Source organism: Gossypium hirsutum, chromosome D02 (genome assembly GCF_007990345.1).
Source record: "Gossypium hirsutum isolate 1008001.06 chromosome D02, Gossypium_hirsutum_v2.1, whole genome shotgun sequence".
Classification (NCBI taxonomy): Eukaryota; Viridiplantae; Streptophyta; class Magnoliopsida; order Malvales; family Malvaceae; genus Gossypium; species Gossypium hirsutum.
In genome coordinates, this window is record NC_053438.1 from 52,428,777 (window position 1) to 52,449,077 (window position 20,301).

A 20,301-nucleotide genomic window follows, 5' to 3' on the forward strand; every position below is an offset into this window, starting at 1 on the left:
GACCAATTTCTTATGTTACAAGTCATAGAACTGCAGTCTTTTAGGTCTTTTATATTTGTGGGCTGATTTTTTCATCTATGTTCTTGTGACCTGTATATATCTTATATAGGTTGTACAATTTCCTCCACGTATGCAAATTTTCACTGCGTTTTTACCTGCAGCTGATATTTGGTGCCAACCACTCATTATATCATAGTTATGGTGTTATCCCTGCTATCCTTCTATCTTTGCAGGCAATGTGTAGTGAAAATGATATTAATAAAAGAAGTTTCGATAAATAGGAAACTGGGGCGTCAAAAGCCAGATACGTGATTTGCTACAATCAAACTAGAGAAGGAAACAGAGGAAGCTGGTTTAATCTATACAAGAAGCTTTTAGATATTAATGGAAGAAAAACTATTATGAACAGGGCAAAAGAAGAAGAAGCCGAAGAGAAGAAAGAGAAAAGGTTTTCTCCATAAACATGTTGGAGGATACCTACTGCAGATAGAACAAAGATCCAGAAACTGGCAGGGAGAAAAAAAAAACTTGAAACAAGACTAATCCTAAAAACCTGCTGCCATGAGAGTAACCATTTCTCTTTCTTCTCTTCTACAGGTGTATTATGGTAGCTCCTATGAATTCCCAACTGATATGGGTCTTTCAGCTAATCCTAGAGGGGATCGGGACCGTTGCCTGGTAATCTCTCGGAGAACCCTTCTCATATCTGGCTGCTGCAGTGATGGATGCTTGATCTTCTCAAACTCTTGCTTTATCTTCATGACTTGGCTATGAATTGGTACACCTTTATATTCATCCTCATCTCTTATAACTGCGTTGTTGTTGCTGCTGCTGCTGCTGCTGATCTTCTTTTGCTCCATATTCTCAACTTCTAAAGCTAAGCTCAAACCTGATTGAAAAATTGCTAATCCTTCACACCAAAGGCCTTGCATACCTGTTTTGTGGATAGTTTTAAGGGTTTATATATATGGTGGGAATAATGAAAAAGACACGATTTCTTCATGAATAGTGAGGAAACGGAAGCTGGTAGGCAAAGTGCGTGTAAATTTCTCCACTTGTACTTATTTAGAAGAGTTTTAAGATGACTCCTTTGAAAGCTTGTTTTGAATATCCAAGATTGCCCCTCTTAAGTAATTGGACCGTCTTCTGTTTGAATTTTGATGGAAATAATTGATATTGATGTCTCCTGTTCATATTGTTTAATATATGTCTTTCACATAGTAATAATTCCTGCTATATTGATTTAAACGTATTAATGTATCCATGACATTTATATTCTTTTTTCCTTACCGGATAATTATTTCGTGTCTGAAATTGGCAGTGTAATATAAATAGGATAGGTGGCTGGAGTTGCCCAACTGTTTATTTGACTTTGCTTATTTGACTGGTTTGTAATTTTTTATTTTTAAAAAAATAATTGTTTAAAGGTTTTCATATATTCAACATAGAAAAAATTGTATGTACCCAAAAACGGTGGGGGAATGCTGCAATTAAAAATCTTTGGACCGGATCAACTCTTAATAAAGAAGTAAATATCATGGTACTCGTTAGGAAAGTTATTTCCCAAATATTTTTTGGAACTTTCCTCAGCTTTAATTGGTCAACTTGGAAAAAGCAAGGAAATTTTTTTCAAAATATAATGTTTCTTCCTCATAAGCACTCTAGAAAGTTAGGTGAGTGGCAATAATCTCTAACCTGTGGTTGAGAATTTGATCTTTGTTTTAAATATGGAATTATAGTTAATATCTACCTCTTTTAAGTTTATTATATAACATATTATTGAAAAAAATGTTTTAAAAATCAGGAGTATATATCTTTTTCCCATTGGCTATTGTAACAATTGTACACCTTGGAAAAGGTAACCTACTACCTTGCATAGAGATACCATAAGCACCTAAAAAGATCTAAGGTATCCATAATTGACAATCAACTTAGCATAATTATTTTCAAATTCATAGTCTTTGTAATGACAGAATTTAGATTAAACATTAGTATTTTCACTGAATATGCCAAGAAAATAGTTTTTAATAATCATCTTTTAAAAAAATTCATTTAATAATCTTTTCTATTTTTATATGATTATTCACCGGGTTGAAATTCAACTTTAAGTTGAAATAATTGATACCCAATACCGTAATTTTGTTTTCTTATTCTTATTTCTATGCCAATCGTGTGTTTAACGTTTAGATGGAGTGGAATGAGAATTTTCATGAAATCTCCTATATTGAATTTAAACGTTGTGATCACATGATTAATTTCAAGTATATATATATTTTAATTAAAACTTAACAACAACAAAAAAAATAATAAAAGCACCAATTCAATTATAGCATGTGTAAAATTGATATTGATGGCAAATATATATTATAAAAGTATAGAGATGCTGCCATTTGGTCAAAAATCTTTGCTCTAAAATATTAATGTGGAGTAAACACATTATACCTGTTACTTACAACCACGAATTTAAATAGCAACAATTACATTTATAATTACGTTACATTCCTAACTTCAAGTTCAAGTTCCCCAATCAATCATTAGATGTTGATTTTCCCTTAATGTAATTAAAACAAAAGTAAAGTCATATTTTGTTTTTGGGTCCTCAAATTGCATCTTAGTAATAAGATTTAACCTTCGATTGTGCTTGCTTTAATCATTGGATATATTATGGAGGCCGTTAGCTTAAGATCTTTGGTTATTAGTTGTAAAGTTCACTCTTTTGTAAAGTTTATCAGATCAACTTCAACTTTCAATTGCTAAATTTTTTCACTAATCATTTTGATTTAACTGATTTTATGTTTGGACTTTCCAGGATATTAACAATCTAATGCCAAACATACATTTTCTTTTTTTTCAAGTTGTTTCTTGAGTACTATCCTTCCACGTGGTTGCCTTTTTTGGTTTTATCCCTCTTGAATATCATCTAGATTCATTTCTTCTATGTCATCTAGATGTAATGAATGTAATGAAAGTCTTGGTGATGAATTCCAAGTCTCCCACATGCTTTTGATTTCTTCTATAATATGATATGGAAAATCTTCTATCTCCATTTCGGCTATTTTTTTTAATAGTCGTACAGATTCTTCATCTCTATCATTCTGGATGCTTTCAGTTTCATATGCCAATATTCTTCTTTCATCAGTCTAGAGTTTATAAATTTCTTCCTGAAGTAAATATTAGTCTTTTGTCATCAAATCTATCCCTCTTTGGGTTTGGTAATAAGTGAGATCTTTGTAATACTTGTCAATGTTTTTTGTTAAGTGTTCTTTGTCTTCTTTGACTGCTGATAATTTGGGGCTTCCAATCATTCTTTGAATAATCCAAATTTGATAGATAAACTTTTTTCTTTTTCAACAATACCAATAAGGCTGCTTATTTCAATATGAAAATAATAATAAAAGTCATCATTATTTATTTATATTTAATAATATAGACTTAATAGATGCAGGAAAATCTTTTAAGAGATGAAAAGAAAACTTTTGAACTACTATTTCTTTAGTAAAACCCCATTCAATACTACTTATATCAGATGGTTCATGATCCAGTCTAAATTTTATAGTAGAAATTTTTTCATCTAAATCATTAGTAAAAATATAAGCTTGTAAAAAAAAATTCTAAAAAAGCTTTTTGAAATTGAGCTTGCTATTTGCAAATAGCTCCATTTATTTTTGTAAAAATTTATATTGGTAAAATTTTTCTAGCTTTATTATATAAACATAGTCTAAACATTTTATTCATAATAAGACTATTTTTTCCTTTATTAATAAAATACTGAAATATATCAAGAAGATTGTTTATTTCCTTAATATCTATATACTCTATTTTAAGCTCATTCCAATCTTATATAAAATAGATTTTAATAATAAACCATCAGCTTCATTTTCTTTAGTTGTTTTTTCAACTAAAAATTGTGAAAACTTAGTAAGAGCTCTTCTAAAATTGGCTCTTTGTTCAGAAATATAAGTTTTCCATATTTCATTAATAAAATTATATAATTCTAATGATAATCCTAGATTGTAAAAATATTTTATTTTAGCAATTTGTTGTTGTTTCAACAAATTTTCTGCTCCCTTTATCATTTCAGCATAACTAGCTTGGAATGCTGAATTTGGATCTTTGAACCAATGTAATTGACTTGCCTTATTTGATGATAAATGAGTTCCAACTGGTTGTCTTACCATTGGATATGACACATAACATCATTGATTAGGATAAAAAGGTGCTTGTACAGGTATAGACACAAATCCTTGATTAGAATTTGTTGTTTTCCCTTTGTTGGGTCTTTTATGGACAGTTGTCCACTCACCAACTTTTTCTAGAGGTTTTTTACCTCTATCTATAAGGCCTGCTAAGATAATCAACAATAATATTATCAGTTCATTTTACATATAAAACTTCAAAATTAAAAGTACATAATTCATTGTACCATCTGATTCTCCTTGATACAGTTTCCAAACTTTTGTTAGTAAGGAATTGTTTAACTGTCTGAATATTAGTTTTTATTATAAAATTTTCAGGTGCTAAATATATAATAAAATTTTTTATTCCTTTTTTTATTGCTAGTAATTATTTTTTCATATATTACATAATTAATCTCATTTGGTTTAAATTTTCTTGAATTATATCCACATATTAATTCTTCATTATTTATTGTTTTAGCTTTTAAAAGACATCCCAATGTTTTTGTGATGCATTTGTTTCTAAAATTAATTTATCACATTGTTTAGGTAAATAAACTTTTGGACTATGATTTATTTTAGATTTTAGGTTTTGTATAATTTTGGAGTCTTTTTTAGACCAATGAAAAGGTTTATCCTTTTTTAATTTTTCATATAACTTACTTATTTTTTCAGATAAGTTAGGAAAGAAGTTCCTTCCATAATTAATAATTCCTAAAAATTGTTGAAGTTGCTTTTTATCTTCAATATTTTCAGGATTTTTTTTTATTTTTACTATAATATGATATTGTAGTTTAATGCCATCTGCAGATAATTTTAATCCTAAAAATTTTGTTTTTGTTTTTTCTAGCTCTAATTTCTTAGGGCTTAATATGATTCCATGTTTTATGAATCCTTGAGAAATAATATTTAAATGTTTTCTATGTTTTTCTAATGTATGTGAAAATATCAAAATATCATCTATATAGACTACACAAAATTTTTTATATTTATTGAATATAGAATCCATCCATCTTTGGAAGATTTATGGTGCATTACATAATCCAAATGGCATTACTCTCCATTGATAATGTCCATTAAGAGCACTAAAAGCTGTTAAAGGTTTAGATTTTTCGGTTAGCATGATTTGCCAAAATCCTGGTTTACAATCAAATTTACTAAAATATTTTGTTTGTTTAGCTTGATTAATTAAAACATTCTTTCTTGGAATAAAATATCCATCAAAATTTATATTTTGATTTAATCCTTCATAACAAATAACCATTCTAGCTTTTCCTCTTTTTATTTCAGCATAGTTTCTGACCATAAAAGCTGGACTAGAATGTGACTATTAGTTTTTTCTATTAATCCTTTTTCTAATAATTCATTAATTTGTATATCAAATTCATCTATATCTTGTTTAGTATAGATCATTGGTTTAACTCTAATAATTTTATTGGGATTTTCCAATTTAATTTCACAATATCTAGGACTATTTTGCCATAATTTTAATGGTTCTTCACTAAAATTATCTTTTAAAATTTTAAACAACCAATGATTTGTTTCTAGTTGTTTAATCTGTTCTTTTCTTGGTGGTGTAAAATTTTTACCACACACAAATTTATGATTTTCTACTAATGGTATTTCACCAGAATATTTTTCTACATATAACATAATTAAATTTTTATCAATAGAAAATGGTAAATGTTGGTATATAAAATTATTTCCTAATAATATAACTCCATGCATTGCAGGAAAACATAAAATTTTTGGTATTACAAATCTTGCATTATTTATGTATATTGATATGTTTCTAGCTTTATATTGGATTATGGTTTCATTACCATCTATTCCTATTATTTTTATTGGATGTTTCATAGGTTCCCATTTTTCTACAGGAATTACATTTTTCTATAACTACTAGTTGTAGCTCATGTATCTAATAAAGCATGCAAAGAATATGTTTTATATTCTCTAAATTGAAATGTAATTTCAATATATGTGTAATATTTCCTGGATTGGAAATTTGAAAATGTAATTACATCATTTGTTCCAATTTTCATTTGTTGAATAATTGTTGAAGTTTGTATTTCTTCCATTCTAGTGTTTCTAGAATTTCTACTTGATTCTGTAGGAAAAATAGGAATATGAACTATTTTCATTCCTATTGGTGTAGAACTTGTACTTATATTTTCCTCTTCTTCCTCTATTGGAGTATTTGAGGGTAAAATTAAGTATAATTTATTTCTAGACGACATGTATTCTAAAGTACTTACAGGTTTAGAAGTACTTGCACTACTTATTTTTTCTATCATCCAGTCTTTTGGTATTGATAGATCTTTTAAATGTAATAATTTTGGTTGTATTTTGGTAGTAAATTTATTAGGTTCAAAGAGCTCAATAATTTTATTATTAATCTATTTTATTTCTACTTATGTTGTATTTGTATATTCATTAATAGAAGTCCAACTTATTGGTAGATCTTTTGCTAAATCATTAATTTCAGAATTTTTTATTTGAATTCTTAAACATAAACACTCTTATATTAGAGGATCTGTAATAGATATAAAGTAATTTAGTTTAACTTTAAATCCTATTACACCTCTATGTAAGTTTGATTGAATTTCTCCAATAAGCGCTTTTATTAGATTTTCAAATCTTTTATCTAACAGAATTGCTATTATATGTATATCATGACCTTTTCTAAATAAAGCTCTAATAGTTATCAATGTAATATATCTAACTTGAGGATATTTCTTTTTAATCCTCTTTATTTTGTCTTTAGTAAATAATGAGATTTCTGTTAATCCTCCTCTAGTATCTTTTGCTACTGTATTACCACTTATTTTTTTCTATATGTCATTGACTCAATATTTTGAATTTAGATATTTTATATATTTCTTCTTTAGAAATATGATTTTTATTTATTTTTTCTATCATTTCATCAGAAAAGTCTTTTTCTTCTCTAATTAAATTTCTTAATTTTATATCTTGCTGTTCATTTTTAGGAATTTCTTCTAATTGATTACTAGAACTACTTCCTATATTAAACATAAATATATTTTCTTCTTCTTCTGTATCAGAATCCGTTTCTGATATTAATTCATATAATATTTCTTCAGGATTTATTTTCTTTTCAAACAAATTTCTAAGCCTTGTTCTTCAAGTGTTTTAACCATTTTCTTTGCACTTTTTCCTTTATTAGGACAATTTGGTGCTATTTGACCTTATTCATCACATATAAAACATTTACAAATTTGTTTTTTAGGTTTTTTAAACAATAGTATCTTAGGCACTATTAAAACTTTAGCCCCTAATATTTACTTCTTTTATCATTTTGGGCTTGATTTTCTTTTTCTAGATCACTTTGACCCTCAGTTTTTATATTTTAGTCAAATTGCATTTTATTGGATAAAAAAATTTGATTGAATTGTTAAAATTTTAACGACATTAATGTGGCAACTTGTGTGATTGTCTGCATTAATGAAATAGAAATAGATAGTAAGTTTTAGTAAAAATAAATTGAGCAAAGCCATAGATTAATGGCAAATAGTGGCCTTGGCCGTAAAATGATAAATCTATCCTTTAACCCCTTCAAAATTTATAAAATTACAATATAATAGAATAATAAAACATATTTTACCCTTTCAAATTTATAATAATTTATCTTTGACCTCTAAAGTAAATTTCTGAATTCGCCTAGAGGTGTGAGCAGCAAATTTAGTCGTATATCTACAAGAGGAGTTTTTTTATTTTTTATTTAGTAAGAATGAAGGCAAAGGTGGAGATGTAAAATTAATGAAGCTAAATGGGAGTTTAAAGTAATAGAAGGGTAAAGGTGGTGAATGGCAATTAGCAATTTGTTATCTAGTTAAGAGATGTTGGCCCCCCAGCAGCAGCCGTTGCGTGAAGCATGAGACTAATGGGTGCCACCAGGCGGACCAGGATTTGCTTCTTTTATTGCCTAAATTATATCATTTACTTTAGATATTTTTTTCCTTTTTTATTATTGTAATATAAAACAAGAGTAGCAAAATACAAATTTCCTGCTATCATTGGGGTTTTCATGGTGTGAACATTGAAGATGGTGAGCGATGACGTGGCTGAAGTGAGAATTTGCGGTAATCCTCTTCACCAATAGGAATTCAACTCGAGTCCAACCAAGCTGAATCCAATGAGTTGACTAAATCTTTTTTATTTTCATTTTTCATGATTTTGTTTTAATCTGAGAGAACATTCTACATTTTCTGGATAAGTATCGTCGTCGTCACACCAGCTTTCACCTCTTGGTAAGCTTTGATGAACCACACTTTGTTAATCATTTGTAAATTCCTAAAGAAACAATCACCAACTATTTTAGAAGGCTTAAATATGCCCCCTTAATACTTTAGAAGTTGTTGCTTATAGTTTATTTTTTAATTGGTATTTTTTAAAATTTTTTATTTTGTTAAGGGTTTTGATATGTTTTTATAATGGTGTGAAGCTTAGTATAGGTGACACTTTTAAACCATGGCACGTGGCAATATTGATGTCATAATTTAATCTTTTATAAAATAAAAAGTCTAATTATTTAAAAACTTAAAAAATAAAAATTTTAAAATAAGTTTAGATTTTTTTAATTTTAAAAAAATAAAATGACATCATCATTGCCATGTGTTACTGTTTAAAAATGCCACATGTAATCATATTTAATACCATTACAAAAAAAAAGTACCAAAATTCTTGATGGAACGAAAATTTGAATGCCAACTTGACACAAAAAAAACCATAATACCAATTTGAGGAAAGGTGACAAATTCAAGAATCAAAAGTATATTTAAGCCTTTATAGAAATTTGAAAATAAAATATACAAATCATAAATAAATATTTCATTTTTAATATAAATAATTTTCTAACTCAAACCATAGTACTTAGTTATTGTAGAATTCACATGCTAAATTTAAAAGAGTATTGAAAGGGAATAAAATATAGTGGCAAATACTTAAATAAATATAAGATAATAGGAATTTGAAATACAATTTAGAAAAGAAAAAAGAAAATCAATCAATTGAACTAGATAATAGGAAATACTATTTTCACGGGTTAGAGCTTTAGTCTTGTAAATCATGTGACCTTAGGTGATTTTTTGGTTTCAAATCCGCCTAAGTCAGCCTAACTCTCGAAAAGTGAGAATTCTCGATAGAAAATCTCCAAAGCACCGAAAATAAAACAGAAACAACTCAAAGACAAAAGAGCAACAAAAGAATAGAAAATTCCATAAGAAAGCAACACACACAAGATTTTCGAGTAAATGCTCTTAAAGTATCTATATTACTTTGAAGGATTACAATTGAGTGATTACAAATGAGGGGAAAGACCTCTGTTTATATTTGAGCTCCCCTAAATCCACCGGAATAGTTTACTTTACGTCGATGGTCAAGATTAAAGCCTATCTACAATTGAGATTCTTAAAGGATTGACTCCATCCTTTATTATTACAAAATCAAATCTTATTAGATTACAAATCTTTTAAAATTACTTTCCATATTTACTAAGGTAGCCCTAATTTTCCTTAAGTGCTTCATTTGGCTATTAAAGCTTTAATAGATAGGCTTCTCCACATGTTCCACGAATCGAACCAGTTCAAGTGGGTCGAATGAGTTCCATTTAATCGATTGACCTCTATAGGACACTCTTTGCACAATCGTCACAGGCTTTGATTTGTGGCCCATGACATTCTCCCGCACCCATTCTCGCAACACCCTTATTGCGTCTTTGAAATGACACTAGTTTGATTTGCCTCGATGCCTCGGCCATTTCCCAACTGGTCTCTCTATTGGGTAGTTTTGCCACTTAGAACACTTTTCTCAGCTTCCTTCGTCACCTAACTCGAACCGTTTAGCTCCTTGGTACATCTCGTTTGCAAGAGTCCACCACTCTTACTTGCCCACATTGTGACTTGCTTCGATTAGGATCATCTTGACCTTCACAAATAGGCTTTAACACACCCACATTGAACTCTGGGTTAACTGTCACAAATTTTCTTATGATGTGCAAGTGTTTACACTGTAGTGATACTAGAGTTATCGTCTCCACATAGACTGATTTTAAAACATAGATTGCATAATTAATGAAAACTTGGAAAATAAATAGAAATTTGAGTGAATGCAAGGAATTATACGAAGTAATTTGAAAATAATGACACAAATTAATAGTAATGAGATGAAGAGCTAGAATAATTATTTCTCCCTAATATGGAACTATTAGTAGCAATGTTGTAGCAATGCTAGGGCAATACAACAATTTATTAATTCGGAATTAACAAGTTATAGTCTTTTCTCGAAGTCATTACATTCAATCTCTAATTAATTTATCATATATCTATGCCAAGTTAATATCAAGATTACAATTGCAAGCACCGTTCCTACAAGATTATGCACGACAATAATATATGTCTACACCGTTACAAATTTAACATCAAAGAAATTAAACATGCACCATTCAAATTTTATGTCCATTAATCACAACCCATTCAAATTTAGCAATTAACTCAATTACCCATTAATGTTGATCAAGCAATGGTAAGCATTAAACATAGAAATCACTTAAATGAATAAACATCAAATTGCATAAAACATCCTTAGCAAAGTACCAATAATCCCATATTAGGGTTCCATAGTCATTCTAGCTAATAAAATTTTAGCCCATAATCATCATCAAATTAAATACACTCAAACAAATTTTAGCCATGGTTTCAAACAACAGAAAAAAATAACAGGTAAAGAGAAAGGCAAAGAGATGTGAGTTGAATGTTGGTGGTTTTTCGCAAGTCGTTCGTATCTCATTCTTCTTCCTCTTCTTTTCTTCTTTTCTAGCTCTCTTGCTATGAAAGTTTCTGTTCTGTTTGTTCAACCCTGACGTTTGCCTTTTATTTTCTAAAAATACGATATTTAGATCCCCCTAAATAAGATAGACTAGGTCAACTCCCTTTCCTATTCTATTTTTGTCCTCTTGGTAGTGTTTGGGCCTTTACATTTCTTGCCTAGCCTATTCTTTCTGGTTCTTGATTATTATTAGCACTTGATTAAAAGATGGGTTAAGCCCAAAAGCTTATGTGATTCTATTTAAGGGTGAAGTCTCTAATATGTTCTTATTAGGCTCAATGCTACGACATTACTGTAGCATTGAGGTTTCAGTTGTGAAATTCAACATATTCTTTTCTCCACATTTCCAATGTTCTATAGCCACCTTCAAGAATAGAAATTTACATTTTTAGTATCTAAATTGGCAGGAATACATTATTAAAATAAAAGCTTCAAAAATTAACTACTTTGTAATAGCCCGTTTTTAGTGAAATTAGAATAGTGGTTTCGGGACCATAAATTCGAGTCCAAAAATAAAAAAATATTTTAATATTATTTTATGGTCTACCGTGTGATAGGAATATCGTATAAAAATTTCATTAGGAAAATTTTACCGATTACATGTTTAATTGATAAAAGGACCGAATTGCATGAAATGCAAAAGTTGAGTTCTAGTAGCTAGAAATATCAAATAGTTATGGAATTCAAAATTGGAGGTCCTTATATGGAAAATAGACCATTAAAAGGAGTTAGTAGATAAGTATAATGATTCATCCATGAAAAATTAAATAAAGAAAATGACTAAATTAGAAAGATGAAATAATAAAAGATGATATTTTAATTAAATAAGAAATATCATCATTTTATATCATCTTTCTCAATTAAAATACATGGAAACCCTAGTTTTTGGATGTTGAGTTCAACCAAGTTGTTTTGGCTCAATTAGGTATGAATTCTTGTCCAGTTTGTAATGATTTTTATGTTTTCTAGATCGTAATAGCTTAATCTAGCTATCTCGGGGATTAATTTGTAAAGTTATCAAAGTACTAGGGTTTTTTCCATGGATGAATATGCATAAATTATGAAGTTTTATGGTATAAAATGAAAAGTTATTGATAGATAAACAACTTTTGTTAAGTGAATTTTTATGAAATTGTGATTTAGGGACTAAATTGTAAAGTTGTAAGATTCATGGAAAAAATATTGAATTTTAAGAAATACATGGGTTGCTATTGTGATATGTAAAAATTGGCTTGGCTTGGAATAATGACTAAATTGCATGAATTTCATTTTCCGAGCCTAGGGACGAAACCAAAATTAATTAAAAGTATAGGGGTAAAATGGTAATTTTTTCTAAGATGTAAATTTGATTGAATTGAATATGAATTTTATTAAATTGATGTTAAATTTACTCATATAGATCCAGATAACTCAAATACAAAGTTAGATCGTTGAAAAGAAAAAGTGTCGAATTAGTAGATTATAATTCACGAACACTTGTCAAGGTAAGTTCTTGTAACTAAATTATGCATATTTATATGTTTGAACTAAATTTTGTATATGTGAATTGTGTAATTGCTATTTATGTGAAATTGATTACATATCCGACAAAGCCCGATAAATGTTAAGTCCCTTTTGAATAAATGAAATTCAATGGATACAATATTCCCGAATTGTTTGTGGTCCTGTATATGTTGCAGACACACCATAGCTTGAAAGAGCGTCCCGTTATTAGCCCTCTCAAGCTCCCCGTTATATGGTTCTTGCGAGCTTCCCGTTAATAACTCTTCGGAGCATCCCGATCGGTTGTGATTCTGCATGTGTTGTAGACACACCACAGCTCTTATGAGCGTCCCTATATATGGCTCTTCATGAGCTTCCCGATTAAAGGCTCTTTGTGAGCTTCCTGATTAATGGCTCTCTGGAGCTTTCCAATATAGCTCGCTTGAACTTCCCGATAAATGGCTATCCGGAGCTTCTCGATTAATGGCTCTTCGGAGCTACCTGTTATTATCTCGTATGAGCTTCTTGATTAAGGCTCTTGTGGGCTTCTCGTTATACAGCCCAGATAAGTTTCCCGTTATACAGCCCGAATAAGCTTCTCGTTATATAGCTCACATGAGCTTCCTGCTATATGGCTCGAGAGAGGGCTTCTCGATTATGTGCTCTAATGAGCACTCTCGAATATGAATTAATTGATTATAGATTAGTACACTTCGTGTGTATTACTCGCGTGTCCATTGATATTTCAAATAAATTCAACGGGAAAAGTTCCAACATGGGATTATTTGAACTTGAGATGAATTATTATGGAAATGTACTTGTTATATGGATATATGATGTGGAAAGCATATGTATATGAAAATTTTTATATGATGAGCTCATCCTTGTTTCTTGATATTCACATGAAGTACATGATTAACATGTTTCTTGAGGTTATATGTGTTTAGGAAAATTGTTAAATTAGATGAATTTTGCATGCTTACTTTAAATGTAAATGATTGGTAAGTTAATTTCCCATTATACGAACTTACTAAGCATAATATGCTTACTCTGTTTTATTTTCCTCTACTCTATAGTAATTCGGAGGCTTGTTGGGTTGGAAGCTTGGCGGAGATATCATATCACTATCCATCGGCTCATCTCAGTATATTTAGTAAATTAACTTTGGTTATGATGGAATGTATAGGATAACTTGGCTAATGTTGGCATACACATGTTTTGGTTGTAATTAGCCATTGGAATGACTTGTAATGGTCATGTTTTGATATATATGGTATTATCATGTTTGAAGTATGAATTTGATTATGCATATATGGATTTGGTATCTAGGTAAGTATAAGTTTTGGAATGACATAATAAAAAATTGTCTATTGAGGTGCCTAAGAGCACATTGGTTGTATGTGTAAAATGTCAAATTTAAGACATTATTTTGGCTTGTTTTAAGTGCTTTGATATGGTTTGTGAATGTATTTAAGTGTTAATGTAGGTGGAAGACAAGTTTGGGTGAGAAATATGGCTAGGAAATGACCTTATTTTGTCCACACGGGCAGAGACACAGGTGTGTAACACCAAACATGGCCTAGATGTTATGGTCGAATTTGGCGATGTCACACGGAAAGGGATTTGAAGACAAGATTGTGGAGTTTAAAAACCGTTACAGTAAGTTATCTTTTATTTAATTCAAAAAAAACTAGTTGATTTGCTTTAAAACTTGTCTCTTAGCCGAAGCTTTTCTAACCAATTAATTTAGGAAAAATCGTTTCTATTTACGAAAAACCTTAGTTTTTAGAAAAAAACTGTGTTTTGTGGAGTTGCAGTTTTAAAAAAAATCCATAAAAAATAGTATAAAGTCCCAAATTTAAAGCCAACCAGTCCACAATCCAGAACATACATCAAAAACCTCAAATAAGTAATAAATTCTAGGCATTAACGAAAAACAATCTATAATTTATGTGTGGCCATCGTCGAGTCCTCCGCTGTAGTGACCCGTTAAGTTTGGGGATTACCTATACAGATTAAACAGAGAAAGGGTGAGTTTTCACTAACTCAGTGTGTAATCCCCACAGAAAACATGCATATAGATAATCAACAGAATTTAGTTAGATACAGTCTGGGGCCCGTGCCCATCACAAAATCAGTTTGGGACTTAGCCCATTCAGATACAGTCTCAGAAATACATTAGGGCCCTGGCCCATATCAGATATAGAATGGAGATACAGTAAATCAAAATCCTACCCACCAGCCTCTGCACACCATGTGGGGATTAAATCAACCCACCCATCCCTACGCACCATGCTGTACCGAAATGCAGCACATAATTAGAAGGTTGCAGCTGAGCTACCAGATAACATGCTTAATAGCCTTTCAGACACTTCCTCAAAATATCATCAACCCACCTCGATGCAATGCAACATACAAAATATGCCATGCCATTATGCAATTAATAGTACATACATTCAGATATCATAAGTCATGCTCGGTATAGAAATCAGATAGACAGATCACACATATAGGGGTCTAAGTAAAGCTTATCGACCCTACAGTAGGTCCATAGTCGACTTGGGTGACCTGTGCAACCTTACAGAACTTTTCAGAAAAATAGGCTCACACGCCCATATGGCCCACTCGGCCCAGATTGGCTTTAGCCACGCGATCCATTTTTAATGTAACCCGTGCTAGTTAATTATTCATACATGCTTTCACTATTTACTTATATGTTCTTTCAAAGCTGTCTGCTTGAGTCACTGTTACTAAATTATTTATATCTTGAGCTACAGAATTCCAAATTAAAATCTGCTTGATTTCTTTGAAACTAGACTCAAATACCTTTCTACCATAAAATTTTCAAAATTTTAATGTAGCCCGTGCTAGTTAATTATTCATACTTACCCCTATTCTGCTATCTGACAACTTTGTCCCTTCTTTCCTAAAAATTAATTATCTCTTAGTAAAAAATTTGGATGATGTTTCCATTTGTTTCTATTGAAAATAGACTCATTTATAATTTAAACATGTAAATTTTAACCTCTAATTATTTTTCTCCAATTTTTGATGATTTTCCAAAGTCAGAACAGGGGAACCTGAATTTAATCTGACCTTGTCTCACAAAGTTTATTATACCTCACGATTTACAATTCCATTTCTTACACTGTTTCTTCTATGAGAAACTAGAATCAATAAGCTTTAATTCCATATTTTGTTCATCTAATTCAATTTTCACAATTTATGGTGAATTTTCAAAGTTAGCCTACTGCTGCTTTCAAAATAGCAAGCAATTTTGGCTTTTCGCCAAATCTTTTTTTTTTTGCATTTCGGGTACACACCTGGTTTTGTTTGATGCTAAAACAGTCCCAACCACTCAAAAGCCTATAATCAAGATACTCAACATCAATTTAACAGATTTACAAGCCAATTGGCAACCAGGAACGAACAGAAACCTAACTTACCACCAATGATAACCCTCCGTTTAACTATTGTTAAGACGAGAACACTGAATTCACCAGTTCGAGCCTCCCCTTGTGCCTAAATCGCAGAGAAAAAACATTACCACTTTAGTCGTTAAGAGATTCATGATAGAAATGAAGAGAAACACTTACCGAAACTAAGCGAGCACTAACCGCGTGTAAAAACGAAGGAAAATAAAAGGATTAGGGAAAAATCAAGAGGAGAACTTTCATTTTTGGAAAAACTTAGAGAATTTCAGCAAGAGGAGAGGGAAAATAATAGAAGGCAGAATTTTCTTTTTTGGAAAAGAGATTCAAAAGTCAGTAATGGGAAAAAAAAGAAAATCCTGATAACCCCCAAAATCCCTTAATCTTCTCCCCTAATTCCCACTACACATCCACTATTCAAAATCCCCCTATTAGACAACTCTATCTCAGAATCTGAGCAAAAAACTAATATCCTTGCCTACATAAGGATTCAAACACAAGACCTCCACCATAATAACACACCATTTAACCACCAGACCAGCAGACCCATTCTGATGTAATTTACCCAACAATCAAATAAAAGCCTATTAAACAAGAGTAAGGCCTAATTCATTCAAAATACCAAATTTTACCCAAGCGAAGGCTTGAACTTGGGACCTCCCAAACACTTCTAGAATAGATAACCACTAAAGCTGATAGATATTTGTGTCATTTTCTCACAATAACGAAATTAGAAATTTTGGGGCGTTATAAGCGTGTGTCTCAGCAGTATGTAGCACACAGCCTAGCACAAAACATGTGTTTTGGCCGTGTGTCCCCTACATCTTTTAAATTCAAAACAGAATGCTAAGGATATTTCACACGGCCTAGTACACGGGCGTGTGGATTGGCCGTGTGACCCCTGCACCTACACACGACCTAGTATACGGGCGTGTGACTTGGCCGTGTGACCCAAGTCAGAGAATTACACGGGTACAGACACGGGTTGGGACACGACCGTGTGCTCTATTTCAAATGCCCACATGGGTATGTGTCCCCTGTACCTTGGAAAATTTTGATATTTTGCAAAAAATTCTCTAAGTACTCGGTTTAGTCCTGACTTGTTTTTTTATGCATGTTTTGGGCTCGAGGGCTCATATAGGGCACTTTATAAATAATTTCTAACATGATTGTTAAATAATATGAAATGTCTGTATTTAATTTGTAAATTTCAATAATGCTCCATAACCCTATTCTGACAACGATACAGGGTAGGGGTGTTACATACTTAACATAAACATAATTAAAATCACTACTAAAACACTCTCAACCACTTTTAACTTGAATGAAATATAAGCTTAAAAGTAATAAAATAACTCTATATCTTAGAGTTATCATTAACTTTGAGTATTCCCGCCAACTCTAGTTTGTAATCCCCTTGACTTACCCGTTTTAAAACTTTGAAAGGGCCCTTATGTCTTTGTCAAGCCAACAGTAAGTCATAATGAACAACACTAAATAAGTGTTTGAGATTTACCTCGCTATTGCATTTACTCACTTCAACTTCTTAGTTTGTATTAATACTTTTTTCCCCAAAATATGATTCACAACCTACTTCTGTCATAAGTGGTATCTTCACTAATGACTCAACATGTTTCATATTGATTTTCCCAGCCTTTAGGATTTCCAAAAGGGTCCCTTTAACATTTTGATCTATCGAGTTAATGTTTTTTTCACCATGAACATCATTGGTTAGTTAGTTTGCCAATAGTACCTTAGTTCCGCCCTTCTCATCACGACTTAGCGACACCATACATGGTCGTTGACAAGTATCAAAGATATAAATACAATCGGCAAAAGGAACCAAAAGAGCTTTAATTTAGTTAAGGAAATTCAAGCTAAGAACAAAGTTGTAATCATCTAAATGAATTATTTCAAAGTCTTTATTACCTTTCCACTTGTCGATTTGTAGTTCAACTCCTTATGCTACTCCCACAATTGGGACGTCCCTTTTTGGAATTAACTATATTTGTAAGACTCGTAAACCGAAAAAAGTCAGCCAAACCATATCGTATAGTGAACAATCAAATCTCAAGCAATTTTAAGTAATAATCACTTGTTATAAATGAGTAAAGTTAAAATTATCAAACATAAATTAAACATACTATCATAACTTAAATTTCTATAATTTGAGTGTTAAAAATGTTTTAAAAGAATCGAGATTAAGTCTGGATTAAAATGAAAGAATTACAAAATTTTAAAGAAAAACTACAAACATGGGTCACACAGCTGTGTAACCAAGCCATGTGTCCAGGGTTAGCCTGTGTGGAACCTCACATGGTAGTGTAACAAATTCACACGCCCATGTGAACTCAATTACATACCCGTGTCAACAAATTGTGTAAGTCACTAACTTATAACACGTAGCAGTGTCCCGGTCCATGCGTGCATTCGATGTTGGGTCACATGTCCGTGTCGCGAGCCATGTATCTAATCGTGTAACATACTGACTTGGAACACACACCCATGTGAGCAAATAGTATGCTACACACGACCGTGTGACAGCCCGTATGCCCCTAATGTACCTTGAAAATCAAGTTTACCACTTCTAAATTACTTGAGACATAAGCAATATTTTAACCAACCATCTAGATTACTAAAACCACCTACTAACAACATCAAAACAAAATAAAACATTAATCTTAAGTACCTAACCGATGTGCCCTCATAGACACCACAAATAAAGAATAATTCATGAACCACTCAACAAGTAGAAAACATATTTACTGTCGAAACTACTTTTTGATAAACAAAAATTAGTTGTTGAATTAAAAACGAAAATTAGAGTCGCCACCGATCTTTTATTGAGGTGTGATTGGATCACCTTAAAAACGATTTTGGTCTACGAGTTTCAGAAAAAAATGAGTTCGGGAGTTAGTTACGTACGAGGAAGGGTTAGCACCCTCGTAACGCCCAAAATTGGTACCTAATTGATTATTTAATGTCTTAAGGTCGAATGTTAAAAAAAAGATTTAAAATACGATCCTTTTTAAAAGAAAACTTGAATAAATTAAAATAGACGTTAAGACCCTCTTATTTTAAAGGAGTAAAACGTCACACCCAGTGAGTTAGGGTATAACATTTCTAATCCTCAAAACTAAGTGATGTGAGCTTGCCTATGAACCAAATGGAGAACGAACAAGAAGCCATTAAGCTGCCCATTGGTCCAATAATGCGAGCTAGAGCTAAACGATTCAAAGATGCTATTTTAGCAATAGTGGAACGGGTTGAGGAAAATGATAGCAAGGAGTTTAAAAACGAGCTGAACATATTCAACTTCTTTGAAGCTGAATTTCGTTCTAGCTAATTAATTTGCTGCTGGAATTTTAGACCATTTAAATAAGCATTTAAATAAGTTTCATTACAGCTTTTAAATATGTCTTAATTTATTACAAGTGTTTAATATGTTGATTTGGTTGAATTAAAGGTGTCTAGATGTCATTTAATTTGTTTGAATATATTACATGAATTAACTATGTTCAGCCGAATTAATGTGTCTTGTTTAGTACATATTTAATTCGGCTTAATGTTAATTAGTATGTTCATATTATGTTCAGCTGAATTGAGTTAAATTAATGAGGTTCATTTGTTTTATTTAGGTTCAGCCGAATGTGGAAGATGCATGGGAAAGGTTGGCCGAATGTGGTGTGCAAGATGCATGCATGTTGGATTCAATGCACCTAATGATACATGCATGAACTACATTAAAAATGGTGTACTGATTATTGAAGTTCTCTAAGTGACCATTCGGCTAAAGAGATAGTTTTTCAAGCTGCCATTATTTCCTTCACATTGCTGGATACATTTTGGCCATTCGGTTCTTGGTGTTCACATTTTAAGGCTCTTCAAAACCGTCCATTCACACCTAATGTGGCTGTTCAAGTGCCCTCTTTATTATTGATAATTTTTCAGCAAGAGTTGCCTATTGAATGATCAATTAAGCTCATCAGCTGAATGTAGCTGCTACATGCATTCCCAAGATTCATTTGCTTAATATGGAAGCTTCATGTATGGTCACCATTCAGCCGAACCTACATTGGCCATTTTTGTTCAATGTTTGCTTAGAAACTAAGTCTAGAATATGTCCATTCGGCTATTAGGCATTAGGCTATAAATAGTTACTCATTTTCTTGTAAAAGGACTTTTGACAAATTTCTGAATGAAATATCATTTTAGTGAGGCAATTCATTCTCTTTATTCTCCAAAGCTCAAATTGACTTATCTTCAACAAATGGCGTCAATCTGACTTTGTTTCAAACTTATCACCATTGGTGTGGCGTTCTTCATACCGTAGGTTCCTATTTTGCTAAATAGAGGGTCTCGGTTTTATC

At 31.3% G+C, this 20,301-nt stretch overlaps 1 protein-coding gene across 1 annotated transcript; it reads right to left on the minus strand.

Annotated features, from left to right (window-relative positions):
- Positions 1 to 255: 255 nt before the first annotated feature.
- Positions 256 to 1,034, minus strand: LOC107909878 (uncharacterized). Its single transcript, XM_016837578.2, has one exon. It carries the CDS (start codon positions 930 to 932, stop codon positions 615 to 617), a length of 318 nt encoding a protein of 105 aa, XP_016693067.1. The 5' UTR covers positions 933 to 1,034; the 3' UTR covers positions 256 to 614.
- Positions 1,035 to 20,301: the final 19,267 nt, after the last annotated feature.

Bases quoted from the DNA above. Each gene is read 5' to 3' on its own strand.
- LOC107909878 (XM_016837578.2), bottom strand. From the start codon at position 932: ATGCAAGGCCTTTGGTGTGAAGGATTAGCAATTTTTCAATCAGGTTTG.